General features: G+C 46.4%; 1 protein-coding gene across 1 annotated transcript in view; it reads left to right on the forward strand.

Annotated features, from left to right (window-relative positions):
• The window catches only part of STAM2 (signal transducing adaptor molecule 2), a 198115-nt gene that overhangs the window by 137407 nt on the left and 47680 nt on the right, over positions 1 to 13028 (forward strand). The window contains exon 8 of the mRNA XM_063933540.1: positions 12484 to 12578. Within this exon, the coding sequence (XP_063789610.1) occupies positions 12484 to 12578 (95 nt within the window). The remainder of the gene's footprint in view (positions 1 to 12483; positions 12579 to 13028) is intronic.

Consider the following 13028-nt stretch of genomic DNA (forward strand, 5'->3'; position numbering starts at 1 on the left):
TTCCAAAATATCAGAATATGTAGATATACAAATAAAACAATATGTCACAAAATTAGACACATTTGTAAAAGACTCAACCCAAGTATTGGGAATTTTAGAAACGTTCAGATGGGAGACAGATTTCTCATGGGCAACAATAGATGTTGAGGCCCTTTACACGTGCATACCGCACAAGAAAGGGTTGGAAGCAGTGGGTGAATTTTTGGATAATGACCCGTTGGTCAGCACAGTAAAAAAAGAGTTTATTTTGAATTGCATAGAATACATACTAACAAATAATTATTTTTGGTTTAAGGATAAATATTACATGCAGCAAAGGGGCGTGGCTATGGGAACACCTTATGCTCCAAATCTAGCTAATTTATATCTAGGGAAATGGGAAAAAGAAATGATACAAAATAATAATCCATACACAGACAATATAAAGTTAATAAAAAGGTTTATAGATGATATAGTGATAGTATGGAGGGGAGAAATTTCAATATTTGAGGACTTTATGAAATATTTACACACTAACACATATAACCTAAAGTTCATGCACAATATAAATAAACAAAGGATAGAGTTTTTAGATCTGGTTCTGGATAGCACAAACTGCGTGACAGGAGATCAGGTAGCTACATATACCCACATTAAAAAGGTGGATTGTAATAGCTATGTCCACTTTCACAGCTGCCATCATAATAAATGGGTATCAAATATACCCTATTCGCAGTTCATTAGACTGCGACGTAACTGCTCCACAGTAGAAAAATTTAACGAGCAGGCAGAGATTTATGGACAGAGATTTAGAGACAAGGAATATCCGGAACGATTAATTAATGACTCAATATTGAAAGCCAGAAATAGAGATAGGAAGGAATTAGTAAGATATAAAACAAAGGAGCCAACTAATAAGTTTAGTAATATTCCATATGTCACCACATACAATAGTAGATTGGGAGAAGTCACTAAAATCTTAGAGAAACACTGGGGGGTATTAGAACTGGACCCAGTGCTTAAAGGTATATTACTGGATAAACCAAACATCATATGCCGCAAAACAAGAAATCTGAAATCAATTATAGCACCTAGTAACCCGTCTTTAAAAGAGGAGGACAATAAAGTAGGATGGCTTAGTCAATTACAAGGATTCTTTCCATGCAACAAATGCAAAATATGTAAATTAGCAAGTAGGGATAATAAAAGGATCTGGAGCCATGACAAACAAAAATCTTGGGTAATAAAAGGAAAATTAAACTGTTTAAGTACACATGTGATATACATGTTAGAATGTAAATGTGGTAAAAGATATATAGGAAAAACAAAAAGGCAACTAAAAATAAGAATTTTGGAGCACACAAGAAACATCACAAATAAGGTACAAAATCACAGTGTGCCCCGTCACTTTCAACAATGCTGTAACTCTAGGGTGGAAAATTTATCCTTTAAAGCAATAGAACAGGTGCATTTGGGAAATAGAGGGGGGGATATTTTAAAACTGCTGTCCCAGAGAGAAACTTTCTGGATCTACACGTTAGGTACATTAACCCCAGACGGATTGAACGAGGGTTGTGATATCGTGCCGTTTCTGTGATAATGACAGGGAACATTTCTGGGTGAGGTCCCTATCGAAGTTGGTGTTAGCACCCGATGGGGAGTGGCAATCACTCAGGGCAGGTCCCGGTCATAACAGAAAAGATAGAGCACCCTAGCTTCATGAAAATCTGGGTTCGAGCATCAAGGGGTTAACATAAGAGAGGAGTGCACATTATAGCATAGAATGATATATTAGTATAAGTTGTTTTAAAGGTCTGGTCTTTCTTCTTTTTTAATCCATTGTAAAAGTATGTACATATTTACAAAGAATAAGTACGAATCTGACGAACAAATGAATGGTTTATAAAATCTGGCCACTGCCTTCACATTACTGATTACACTCTATCTGATGGCAAAATGAATAGAAACATATGTGACAGCAGAGGAATAGGAATTAAGATCAATTGAGAACCATGCCAGTAATTAGAGACTAATCAGCTGTGAATGCAGTGACGCTACTTCTGTTCACATATTTATGTTTTTATTTTAGAAGTGTCAATAAATGGCAAAATTGTTGTGATAAAGTGTAGGCATAAAATGCATTTTAAACAAATGAATTATTAAACGTTGTGATATTATGTGTGATCAAGCAATCAGCCAATCGCTGCACAAAGTAACGGTTATAAGGTGAACTTAGAGGATCCAATGACATAGCTCCTGACGAAGTCCACTAGTGACGAAACGCGTTGGGCGTGGCTTACGAGTGCAAGACGAATCCTGTCTTCCGCCTGATACAGAGCAGACGGCATCTCCGGAAAAATACCCCACTGACTGTAACACATCGTTTGCGGCGGAGGTTATCGGAGAAGTGGCTAAGTGCTTGAATGTGAACCTTGATGTACGTGGATATTTACACAAGTAAATTGTTACTTTTTATTACTATTCACTGGTGCGCTCTCCTTATTTTATTATTATCTAGCAAAATTGTGGCTCCTGGCAGGAGTGGATGAGCGGGCACCGCATGTGGTAATCAAACAAACTCTGGAAAAAACAAAGTGTGCGCGGATCAAAATTACACATATATATATATATATATATATATATATATATATATATATATATATATATATATATAATATATAGAAACAGCGCTACTGGATAAACATTTATTGTTTTTTCCAGGGTCATATAGCGCTGGGGTGTGTGCTGGCATACTCTCAGTTTCTCCCCACCAGGCCCTTTGGAGAGACAATCTTCAGATAAGAGGTTCCCTGTGTGTGTGGTGTGTCGGTACGCGTGTGTCGACATGTCTGAGGTAGAAGGCTCGCCTAGGGAGGAGGGGGAGCGTATGAATGTGAGGTCTCCGTCGGCAGCGCCGACACCTGACTGGGTGGATATGTGGAATGTTTTAAGTGCTAGTGTAAACTTATTGCACAAAAGGTTAGACAAAGCTGAAGCTAAGGAACAGCCAGGGAGTCAACCCATGTCTGTCCCTATGTCGCCGGGACCTTCAGGGTCTCAGAAGCGCCCACTATCCCAGTTAGGAAACACAGATACCGACACGGATTCTGACTCCAGTGTCGACTACGATGATGCAAAGTTACAGCCAAAAGTGGCTAAATGTATTCGATATATGATTATTGCAATAAAAGATGTTTTGCATATCACAGAGGAACCCCCGGTCCCTGACACGAGGGTACACATGTATAAGGGGAAAGAAACCCGAGGTAACATTTCCCCCCTTACATGAGTTGAACGAATTATGTGAAAAAGCTTGGGAATCTCCAGACAAAAAACTGCAGATTCCCAAAAGGATTCTTATGGCGTATACTTTCCCGCCAACGGACAGGATACGGTGGGAATCCTCCCTTAGGGTAGACATAGCTTTGACACGCTTATCAAAAAAGATAGCGTTGCCATCCCAGGATACGGCTACCCTCAAGGATCCTGCTGACCGCAAGCAGGAGATTACCTTGAAGTCCATTTACACACATTCTGGTACATTACTCAGACCGCCAATTGCGTCGGCCTGGGTTTGTAGCGCTGTAGCAGCATGGACAGATTCCTTATCAGCGGAAATTGAGACCCTAGATAAGGATTCCATTTTATTGACCCTACGGCATATAAAAGATGCTGTCTTATATATGAGGGATGCTCAAAAAGACATTAGTCTACTGGTCTCCAGAATAAACGCTATGTCAATTTCTGCTAGACGAGTCCTATGGACCAAGCAGTGGACAGGTGATGCCGACTCAAAGAGGCATATGGAGGTGTTACCTTACAAAGGTGAGGAATTGTTTGGGGAAGGTCTCTCGGACCTGGTCGCCACCGCAGGTAAATCAAATTTTTTGCCTTATGTTCCCTCACAGCCTAAGAAAGCGCCACATTATCAAATGCAGTCCCTTCGTTCCAATAAAAGCAAAAGAGTACGAGGATCGTCCTTTCTTGCCAGAGGTAAGGGCAGAGGAAAAAAGCTGCACACCACAGCTAGTTCCCAGGAACAGAAGTCCTCCCCGGCCTCTACAAAATCCACCGCATGACGCTGGGGCTCCCCTGAGGGAGTCCGCCCCAGTGGGGGCACGTCTTCGAGTTTTCAGCCACATCTGGGTTCACTCACAGGTGGATCCCTGGGCAGTGGAAGTTGTTGCTCAGGGATACAAGCTGGAATTCAAAGAGGTGCCTCCTCGCCGGTTTTTCAAATCGGCTCTACCAACGTCTCCCCCAGAAAGGGAGATAGTCTTAAATGCAATTCACAAGTTGTGCCTTCAACAGGTGGTGGTCAAGGTTCCCCTACTCCAACGAGGGAAGGCATATTACTCATCCCTGTTTGTGGTCCCGAAACTGGACGGTTCGGTCAGACCCATTTTAAATTTGAAATCCCTGAACCTATACTTAAAACGGTTCAAATTCAAGATGGAGTCGCTCAGAGCGGTCATCGCCAGCCTGGAAGGGGGGGATTTTATGGTATCTTTGGACATAAAGGATGCATACCTTCATGTTCCCATCTATCCACCTCACCAGGCGTACCTGAGATTTGCGGTACAGGATTGTCATTACCAATTTCAGACATTGCCGTTTGGGCTTTCCACGGCCCTGAGGATTTCCACTAAGGTAATAGCGGAGATGATGGTACTCCTGCGAAAGCAGGGGGTCACAATTATCCCGTACTTGGACGATATCCTCATAAAAGCGAGATCGAGGGAGCAGTTGCTGAACAGCGTGTCACTCTTACTAAAGGTGTTAAGGCAACACGGCTGGATTCTCAATATTCCAAAGTCACAGTTGACTCCTACGACTCGTCTGCCCTTCTTGGGCATGATTCTGGATACAGACCAGAAAAGGGTTTTTCTTCTAATAGAAAAAGCTCAGGAACTCATGACTCTCGTCAAGAACCTATTAAAGCCAAAACAAGTATCAGTGCATCACTGCACTCGAGTCCTGGGAAAGATGGTGGCATCATACAAAGCCATTCCCTTCGGCAGGTTCCATGCGAGAATTTTCCAATGGGACCTACTAGACAAGTGGTCCGGGTCACATCTACAAATCCATCAGTTAATCACCCTGTCTCCCAGAGCCCGGGTGTTGCTCCTATGGTGGCTACAGAGTGCTCACCTTCTAGAGTGTCGCAGGTTCGGCATTCAGGACTGGATCCTGGTGACCACGGACGCGAGCCTCCGAGGGTGGGGAGCAGTCACGCAGGGAAGAAATTTTCAAGGTCTGCGGTCAAGTCAGGAAACTTGTCTTCACATCAACATCCTGGAACTAAGGGCCATATACAACGCCCTACGTCAAGCGGAGACCTTACTGCACAACCAACCGGTGCTGATCCAGTCAGGCAACATCACCGCAGTGGCTCATATAAACCGCCAAGGAGGCACAAGGAGCAGAGGGGCGATGGCGGAAGCCACCAGGATTCTTCGCTGGGCAGAAAATCATGTAAGCGCACTGTCAGCAGTGTTTATTCCGGGAGTAGACAACTTGGAAGCAGACTTCCTCAGCAGACACGACCTACATCCGGGAGAGTGGGGACTTCATCAGGAAGTCTTCGCACAAATTGCAACTCGGTGGGGACTGCCCCAGATAGACATGATGGCGTCCCGCCTCAGCAAAAAGCTACAAAGGTATTGCGCCAGGTCAAAAGACCCTCAGGCGGTGGCGTAGATGCCCTAATAACACCGTGGGTGTTCCAGTCGGTCTATGTGTTTCCTCCTCTTCCTCTCATACCCAAGGTGTTGAGAATAATAAGAAAAAGAGGAGTGACAACAATTCTCATTGCTCCGGATTGGCCACGAAGGACCTGGTATCCGGATCTACTGGAATTGCTCACGGAAGATCCGTGGCCTCTTCCTCTCAGGGAGGACCTGTTGCTACAGGGGCCCTGTCTGTTCCAAGACTTACCGCGGCTGCGTTTGACGGCATGGCGGTTGAACGCAGGATCCTAGCGGAAAAGGGCATTCCAGAAGAGGTCATTCCTACGCTGATAAAGGCCAGTTAGGACGTGACTACTAAACATTATCACCGGATATGGCGAAAATATGTTTCTTGGTGTGAGGCCAGGTATGCTCCTACGGAGGAATTTCATCTGGGCCGTCTCCTTCACTTCCTACAGACTGGGGTGAATTTGGGCCTAAAATTAGGCTCCATTAAGGTTCAGATTTCGGCCTTATCTATTTTCTTCCAAAAAGAACTGGCTTCTCTTCCAGAAGTGCAGACGTTTGTGAAGGGAGTCCTACATATTTAGCCTCCCTTTATACCTCCGGTGGCGCCTTGGGACCTTAACGTGGTGTTGAGTTTCCTTAAGTCACACTGGTTTGAACCGCTTCAAATAGTGGAATTCAAATATCTCACTTGGAAAGTGGTCATGTTATTGGCCTTGGCTTCGGCTAGGCGAGTGTCTGAATTAGCGTCTTTGTCTCATAAAAGCCCCTATCTGGTGTTCCATATGGATAGAGCAGAATTGCGGACCCGTTCTCAGTTCTTGCCTAAGGTGGTATCATCTTTTCATATGAACCAACCCATTGTGGTACCTGTGGCTACACGAGACTTGGAGGATTCCGAGTCACTGGATGTAGTCAGGGCTTTGAAGTTTTACGTGGCCAGAACGGCTCGAGTTAGGAAAACAGATGCTCTGTTTATCCTTTAGGCTGCCAACAAGCTTGGTGCTCCTGCGTCTAAGCAGACTATTGCTCGCTGGATCTGTAACACGATTCAGCAGGCTCATTCTACGGCTGGATTGCCGTTACCGAAATCGGTTAGGGCCCATTCCGCCAGGAAGGTGGGCTCATCTTGGGCGGCTGCCCGAGGGGTCTCGGCACTACAACTATGCCGAGCTGCTAAGTTTGATACCCTGGCTGAGGAGGACTTGATGTTTGCTCATTCGGTGCTGCAGAGTCATCCGCACTCTCCCGCCCGTTTGGGAGCTTTGGTATAATCCCTATGGTCCTTACGGAGTCCCCAGCATCCTCTAGGACAGGGATGGGGAACCTTCGGCCCTCCAGCTGTTGTTGAACTACACATACCAGCATGCCTTGCTACAGTTTTGCTATTTGGCCATGCTAAAACTGTTGCAGGGCATGCTGGGATGTGTAGTTCAACAACAGCTGAAGGGCTGAAGGTTCCCCATCCCTGCTCTAGGACGTTAGAGAAAATAAGATTTTAAACCTACCGGTAAATCTTTTTCTCGTAGTCCGTAGAGGATGCTGGGCGCCCGTCCCAAGTGCGGACAACATTCTGCAAGACTTGTATATAGTTTTGTTTTCATAAGGGTTATGTTAGAGTTTAATCAGTTTTGGACTGATGCTTCGTTGTTTTTTCATACTGTTAACTGTTTATTAGATAAGCAAGTTATATGGTGTGATTGGTGTGGCTGGTATGAATCTTGCCCTTGGATTAACAAAAATCCTTTCCTCGTACTGTCCATCTCCTCTGGGCACAGTTTCTCTAACTGAGGTCTGGAGGAGGGACATAGAGGGAGGAGCCAGTGCACACCCAGTTCTAAAGACTTTCTTAAAGTGCCCATGTCTCCTGCGGAGCCCGTCTATCCCCATGGTCCTTACGGAGTCCCCAGCATCCTCTACGGGCTACAAGAAAAAGATTTACCGGTAGGTGTAAAATCTTATTTTATCCCATTCTGAACACCTGGTTGATATACGTCAGGAATCCTGGGAAAATCCTGGGACAAAATTTACACCGAATAAGAGACTGTTGGCTCGCTATCCTCTTTCTGCGGAGGTATGTAAAAATTGGGAAACCCCTCCGCCTGTAGATTCTCATGTGGCGTGTATGGTTGTTTCCTCTGCTCTGCCAGTAACTACCGTCACCTCTCTGAAGGAACTGACGGATCGACGTGTGGAGGGCTGTTTAAAAGCGAAATTGCAGCAATTTGGGCCGCTGAAGCTGTTGAGGCGTGGGCTCAGGAGCTTGAGGCGAAACTGCCTTCTAATGCATCTGAGCATGCTCGAAAATGTCTCTCATGTATTGGCCACGGCTTCTCTGTACCTTAAGGAGGCGGCCTCCGATGCCGGGGTGCTTGCGGCCAAGGCTGCTACTACGTCCGTCTTGGCCAGACGTATCCTTTGGTTGAGATCCTGATCGGTAGATATAGATTCTAAGAAAACCCTGAAGGTGCTTCATTTCAAGGGAGACATTCTCTTTGGAGAAGACCTCAATAAGATTGTGGCTGATCTGGCTACTGCTAAAACAGCTTGCCTACCTAGTACAGCTCCTTCAACCCAGAAGGCTAAAAGTACTTTCCCTCAGCCCTTTCATCCTCCAGGAAAAGCAAAAGGTCAGGCGTACCCAAAGCAAGCTCGTGCTTCCAGACCTGCCAAGCCCAGACCGAAGCGTGCCTGGGCCGTCCATCAGCCAGCTTCCAAGACTGACAAGCCTGCCACATGACGGGGCGGGCCTCCTTCTGCGGGATCCCAAGGTGGGGGGCCAACTTCTAGGTTTTGCCCTGGAATGGTTGAAGACCACTTCAGATACCTGGGCGAGGGAAGTCGTCGCTCGAGGTTACGCCATACCCTTCAAGAATCGTCCCTCGCAGCGGTTTTGCCTGACAGATGTGCACCTGGATCCGGCAAAAGCAAGCACGTTGCACTCTGTGGTACTTTCCCTCCTGACCACAGGAGTGGTAGTACAGGTGCTTCTGGCTCAGAGAGGCAAGGGGTACTATTCACCGCTGTTTCTAGTCCCGTAACCGAACGGGTCCTTGCGGCCCATTCTCAATCTGAAGCCCTTGTACAAGCATGTGCGTGTATCCAAGTTTCATATGGAAACTCTGCGCTCTATTGTTCTGGCCATGGAGCCTGGGGACTATATGGTCTCCCTGGACATACATGATGCCTACCTGCATATTCCTATTGCGGTATCTCATCAACAATACCTGCGGTTTGCGGTGGGCAACCTTCATTACCAATTTCGGGCGTTACCCTTTGGTTTGGCGGTCATGACGCCTACACTCCGCAGTCAAGGGGTCAGGATCCTACCGTACTTAGACGATTTGTTGATCATGGCAAATTCCCCAGAACTTCTCCTGTGTCATCTCGATCTGACGGTCCAGTGCATGAAAGCCCACGGGTGGCTGATCAACTGGAAAAAATCCTCCCTGGTTCCTGCTCGGAGCATGTTACACCTGGGAGCGTTATTGGACACTCACAACCAACGGTTGTCCCTGTCTCAGGAGAAAGTCCTGAAGCTTCAGGACAGGATTCGATTCTTCCTATCTTGTCCGCAAGTGTCGATACATTCGGCAATGCAAGTGCTGGGTCTCATGGTGTCGGCTTTCGACATGGTGGAGTATGCTCAGTTCCACTCTCGCCCTCTGCAGAAGTTAATTCTGACCAAGTGGGATGGCCTGCCTCACCGGATCAGATCTCACATGATCTCATTGTCTCCGGAGGTCCGCCTGTCACTGAGCTGGTGGCTGCAGGACCAACAATTGAGCAGGGGCCGTCCCTTCTGGATATCCGACTGGGTCCTTCTGACGACGGATGCCAGCCTGAGAGGTTGGGTTGCGGTGTTGGAACAACACTCTCTTCAGGGTCGGTGGACCGAGGAAGAGTCTCGATTCCTGATTATTCTGGAAATGCGGGCAGTGTTCAATGTATTGACAATGGCCCAGTATCTGATACAGAACAGACCTATTCAAGTACAGTCGGACAACGCCACCACGGTGGCGTACGTAAATCATCAGGGCGTCACTCAAAGCCGCATGGCAATGAGGGAAGTATCAAGGATTCTTCAGTGGGCAGAACGCCATCTGCCAGCCATATCCGCAGTGTTAATTCCGGGCGTCCTGAACTGGGAAGCGGACTATCTCAGTCGTCAGGACGTACACGCAGGAGAGTGGAGCCTCCATCTGGAGGTGTTTCAACTTCTGGACATGTGGGGCCTTCCAGATGTGGATCTGTTGGCGTCTCGACACAATCACAAGGTTCCGGTCTTCGGAGCAAGGACAAGGGATCCTCAAGCTGCGTTCGTGGACGCTCTGGCAATTCCATGGAATTTTCAGCTGCCCTATGTGTTCCCTCCGGTGTCACTCCTGCCCAGAGTTCTACGGAAGTTCAAGCAAGAAGGAGGAAACTTGCTTCTGGTCGCTCCGGCGTGGCCCAGACTGCACTGGTTCTCCGACCTACTGCGTCTCTAGTGGGATCGTCCCCTTCTACTTCCACAACGACCAGACCTCCTCGTTCAGGGCCCGTGTGTTTACCAGGATTTGGGCAGTCTGGCTTTGACGGCATGGCTCTTGAAGCTTCCGTCCTGAGGGCCAAGGGTTTTTCTGAGGCGGTCTTTCAAACTATGTTGAAGGCCCGTAAGCCGGCTTCTGCACGGATCTACCATAGGGTCTGGAATGCTTACTTTACTTGGTGTGCGTCTCACAATCATGTCGTTTTCAAGTTTAGTACGGCCAAACTGTTGGCCTTTCTAAAACAGGGTCTGGACTTAGGCCTGCGTCTGGCCTCCCTCAAGGTTCACATTTCTGGCTTGTCGGTCTGGTTTCAGAGAAAAATTGCTACCCTACCTGATGTCCATACATTCACTCAGGGTGTGTTGTGGATTCAGCCTCCTTATGTGCCACCTGTGTGCCCCTTGGGACTTGTCGGTGGTTTTGGAGGCCTTACAGGAGTCTCCATTCGAACCTCTTGCATCTGCTGACCTTAAGTGGCTTTCCCTTTAAGGTCCTATTCTTGCTGGCGATTGCTTTAGCTAGAAGGGTCTCGGACTTGGGTGCCTTGTCCTGTAAGTCCCCCTATCTGATTTTTCACTGTGACCGGGCGGTTCTTAGAACACGGCCAGGTTATTTACCTAAGGTGGTGTCTTCCTTCCACCTTAACCAGGAGATTGTGGTTCCGGCCTTTAATTCTCCTGAGTTGTCTACCAAAGAGTGGCCTTTGGATGTGGTACGGACTCTCCGTATCTATGTGAAGAGAACTTCCTCAGTTAGGAAGTCTGATTCTCTTTTTGTATTGTTTGGTTTTCACAAATGTGGCTGGCCTGCTTCCAAGCAGACTCTGGCCAGATGGATTAGAATGGTGATTGCACATGCTTATGTACAGGCTGGTCACCCAGCTCCTGCTACCATTAAGGCCCATTCTACTCTGTCGGTTGGACCTTCTTGGGCGGCCCACCGTGGTGCGGCCCTTGATCAATTGTTCAAAGCGGCTACGTGGTCTTCCGGGAAGACGTTTATAAGGTTCTATGCCTTCGATACTGCTGCTTCCCAGGATGCTTCCTTTGGATGCCGGGTTCTTGTGCCCGCTACAGTGCGTCCCCTCCCGTAAGGAACTGCTTTAGGACAGCCCCGATGTTAATCCTTGTGGAGCCCAGTGTACCCCGCAGCAGAAAACGAGATTTATGGTAAGAACTTATCGTTGTTAAATCTTTCTGCGAGGTACACTGGGCTCCACAAGGCGCCCACCCTGACGCACTTAGCTTCTTTGGGTTGGTATTGGTATAGCCACTGACACCCTCTCCTGTGGTGAGTGTGTGGTGTACTGGGCTATGAGCGGTTGTCGTCTCTGGTACCTGCTACTGCATTGGGCTGGTTAACGAAACTGAGCTCCCTGTGCATGGAGGCGGGGTTATAGAGGAAGCAGCGCTGTGCATCTTGGGAACAGTCAAAAGCTCTGAGCCTGTTGGTGCCTCGGATCAAGATGCTACTCTACACCCTGATGTTAATCCTTGTGGAGCCTGGTGTACCTCGCAGAAAGAGATTTAACAACGGTAAGTTCTTACCATAAATCTCGTTTTTATGGGGGGGGGGGTGTCAAACATCTCCCCAAACAGCCCATCTTCTAACAGTGTGATGGAGCCAAGAACCATTGGATAGATGGAACCAAAGCTGGGCTAGACATAGGCCATATAGGCAAATGTCTACTGTGACATTGTTCCAGAGGGTCGACCAGCAAGCATGACGAGCGTAATTAATAAAGGAAAATCTTATTGCTGTTTTTGTACCCTGATAGCTTGACATATCCTGCAGAACTACACACAACATATAATTGTGTTTTCTGGATTAATCAGAATTGGTAAAAATCAATTGGGAACAATTATGGCAAAATACATAATTTTAGGGATTTTGATCCTATCGAGTGGTTGTAAAATAAAACAATCTCGTTCAACATTTTACCAAATTTGTGTTTAATTAAAAAAAAAACCCATTGTCAGTGAAGGCGGCACGTGCAAAACAGCTAAAAATGGTGCTGTGTGTTTAAGGTCAAACTTATCATGGCTGCCTGGCAGCAGGCAAGTTACAAACTGCTCTCCAATGTTGGATCGGTGCCCTGATAGTGGCATTGTATTAGGGGCCGCAGTGGGGGGGAAATGTATCTACTGTATGTATAAGTCATTTGATTTAATAAAACAAGCTCTACCAGCTTATAGGTTCATAGCCGCTTATGAAGTCTCAGCACTAAAGTAATCTTTATTTATAGATTTTTTTATTTTATTTTTATTTTTTTGCAGTGATACCAACTGGTGGAAGGGGGAAAATCAGAAAGGCATCGGGCTGTTCCCATCTAATTTTGTTTCAACAGCTTTAAATGAGGAACCAGAAACAGGTATGTGACATGACAAGGGCTTTATTTTATGCATGTCATAATGAATAGCTTTTCTTTCCCCAGGTAGCACTTTCAGAATGTATTGACTTATGTATATGTTAGTCCTTTTATAAGGAATAAGTTATTATGGAGTAAGAGGCCTATTCATCAATAATTGCAATGACCCATCAATGTTTACGGCAACAGGCCCGAGCAGAACAGCTCTCCCAGTAAAGCCTAATACGGTCCCTATCGTCGCTTATAGTTCGCCCTGCCAAGATCCGTCCCGGCAGTGTTACTACACAAACGCAAACCCTGTGTCACACATAAGCACCTCGAGGTCCGGTGGAGGATGAAGATTTTTAATGTATAGGCTAATACCACCTAAAGATGTAGTTTTGCAGTCAAGCTCAAAACATTCAGTTTTTGAGCTTTAGGTATAGAATAATTACTACATCCCCGTACTACAGT

Source organism: Pseudophryne corroboree, chromosome 7, assembly GCF_028390025.1.
Source record: "Pseudophryne corroboree isolate aPseCor3 chromosome 7, aPseCor3.hap2, whole genome shotgun sequence".
Taxonomy (NCBI): Eukaryota; Metazoa; Chordata; class Amphibia; order Anura; family Myobatrachidae; genus Pseudophryne; species Pseudophryne corroboree.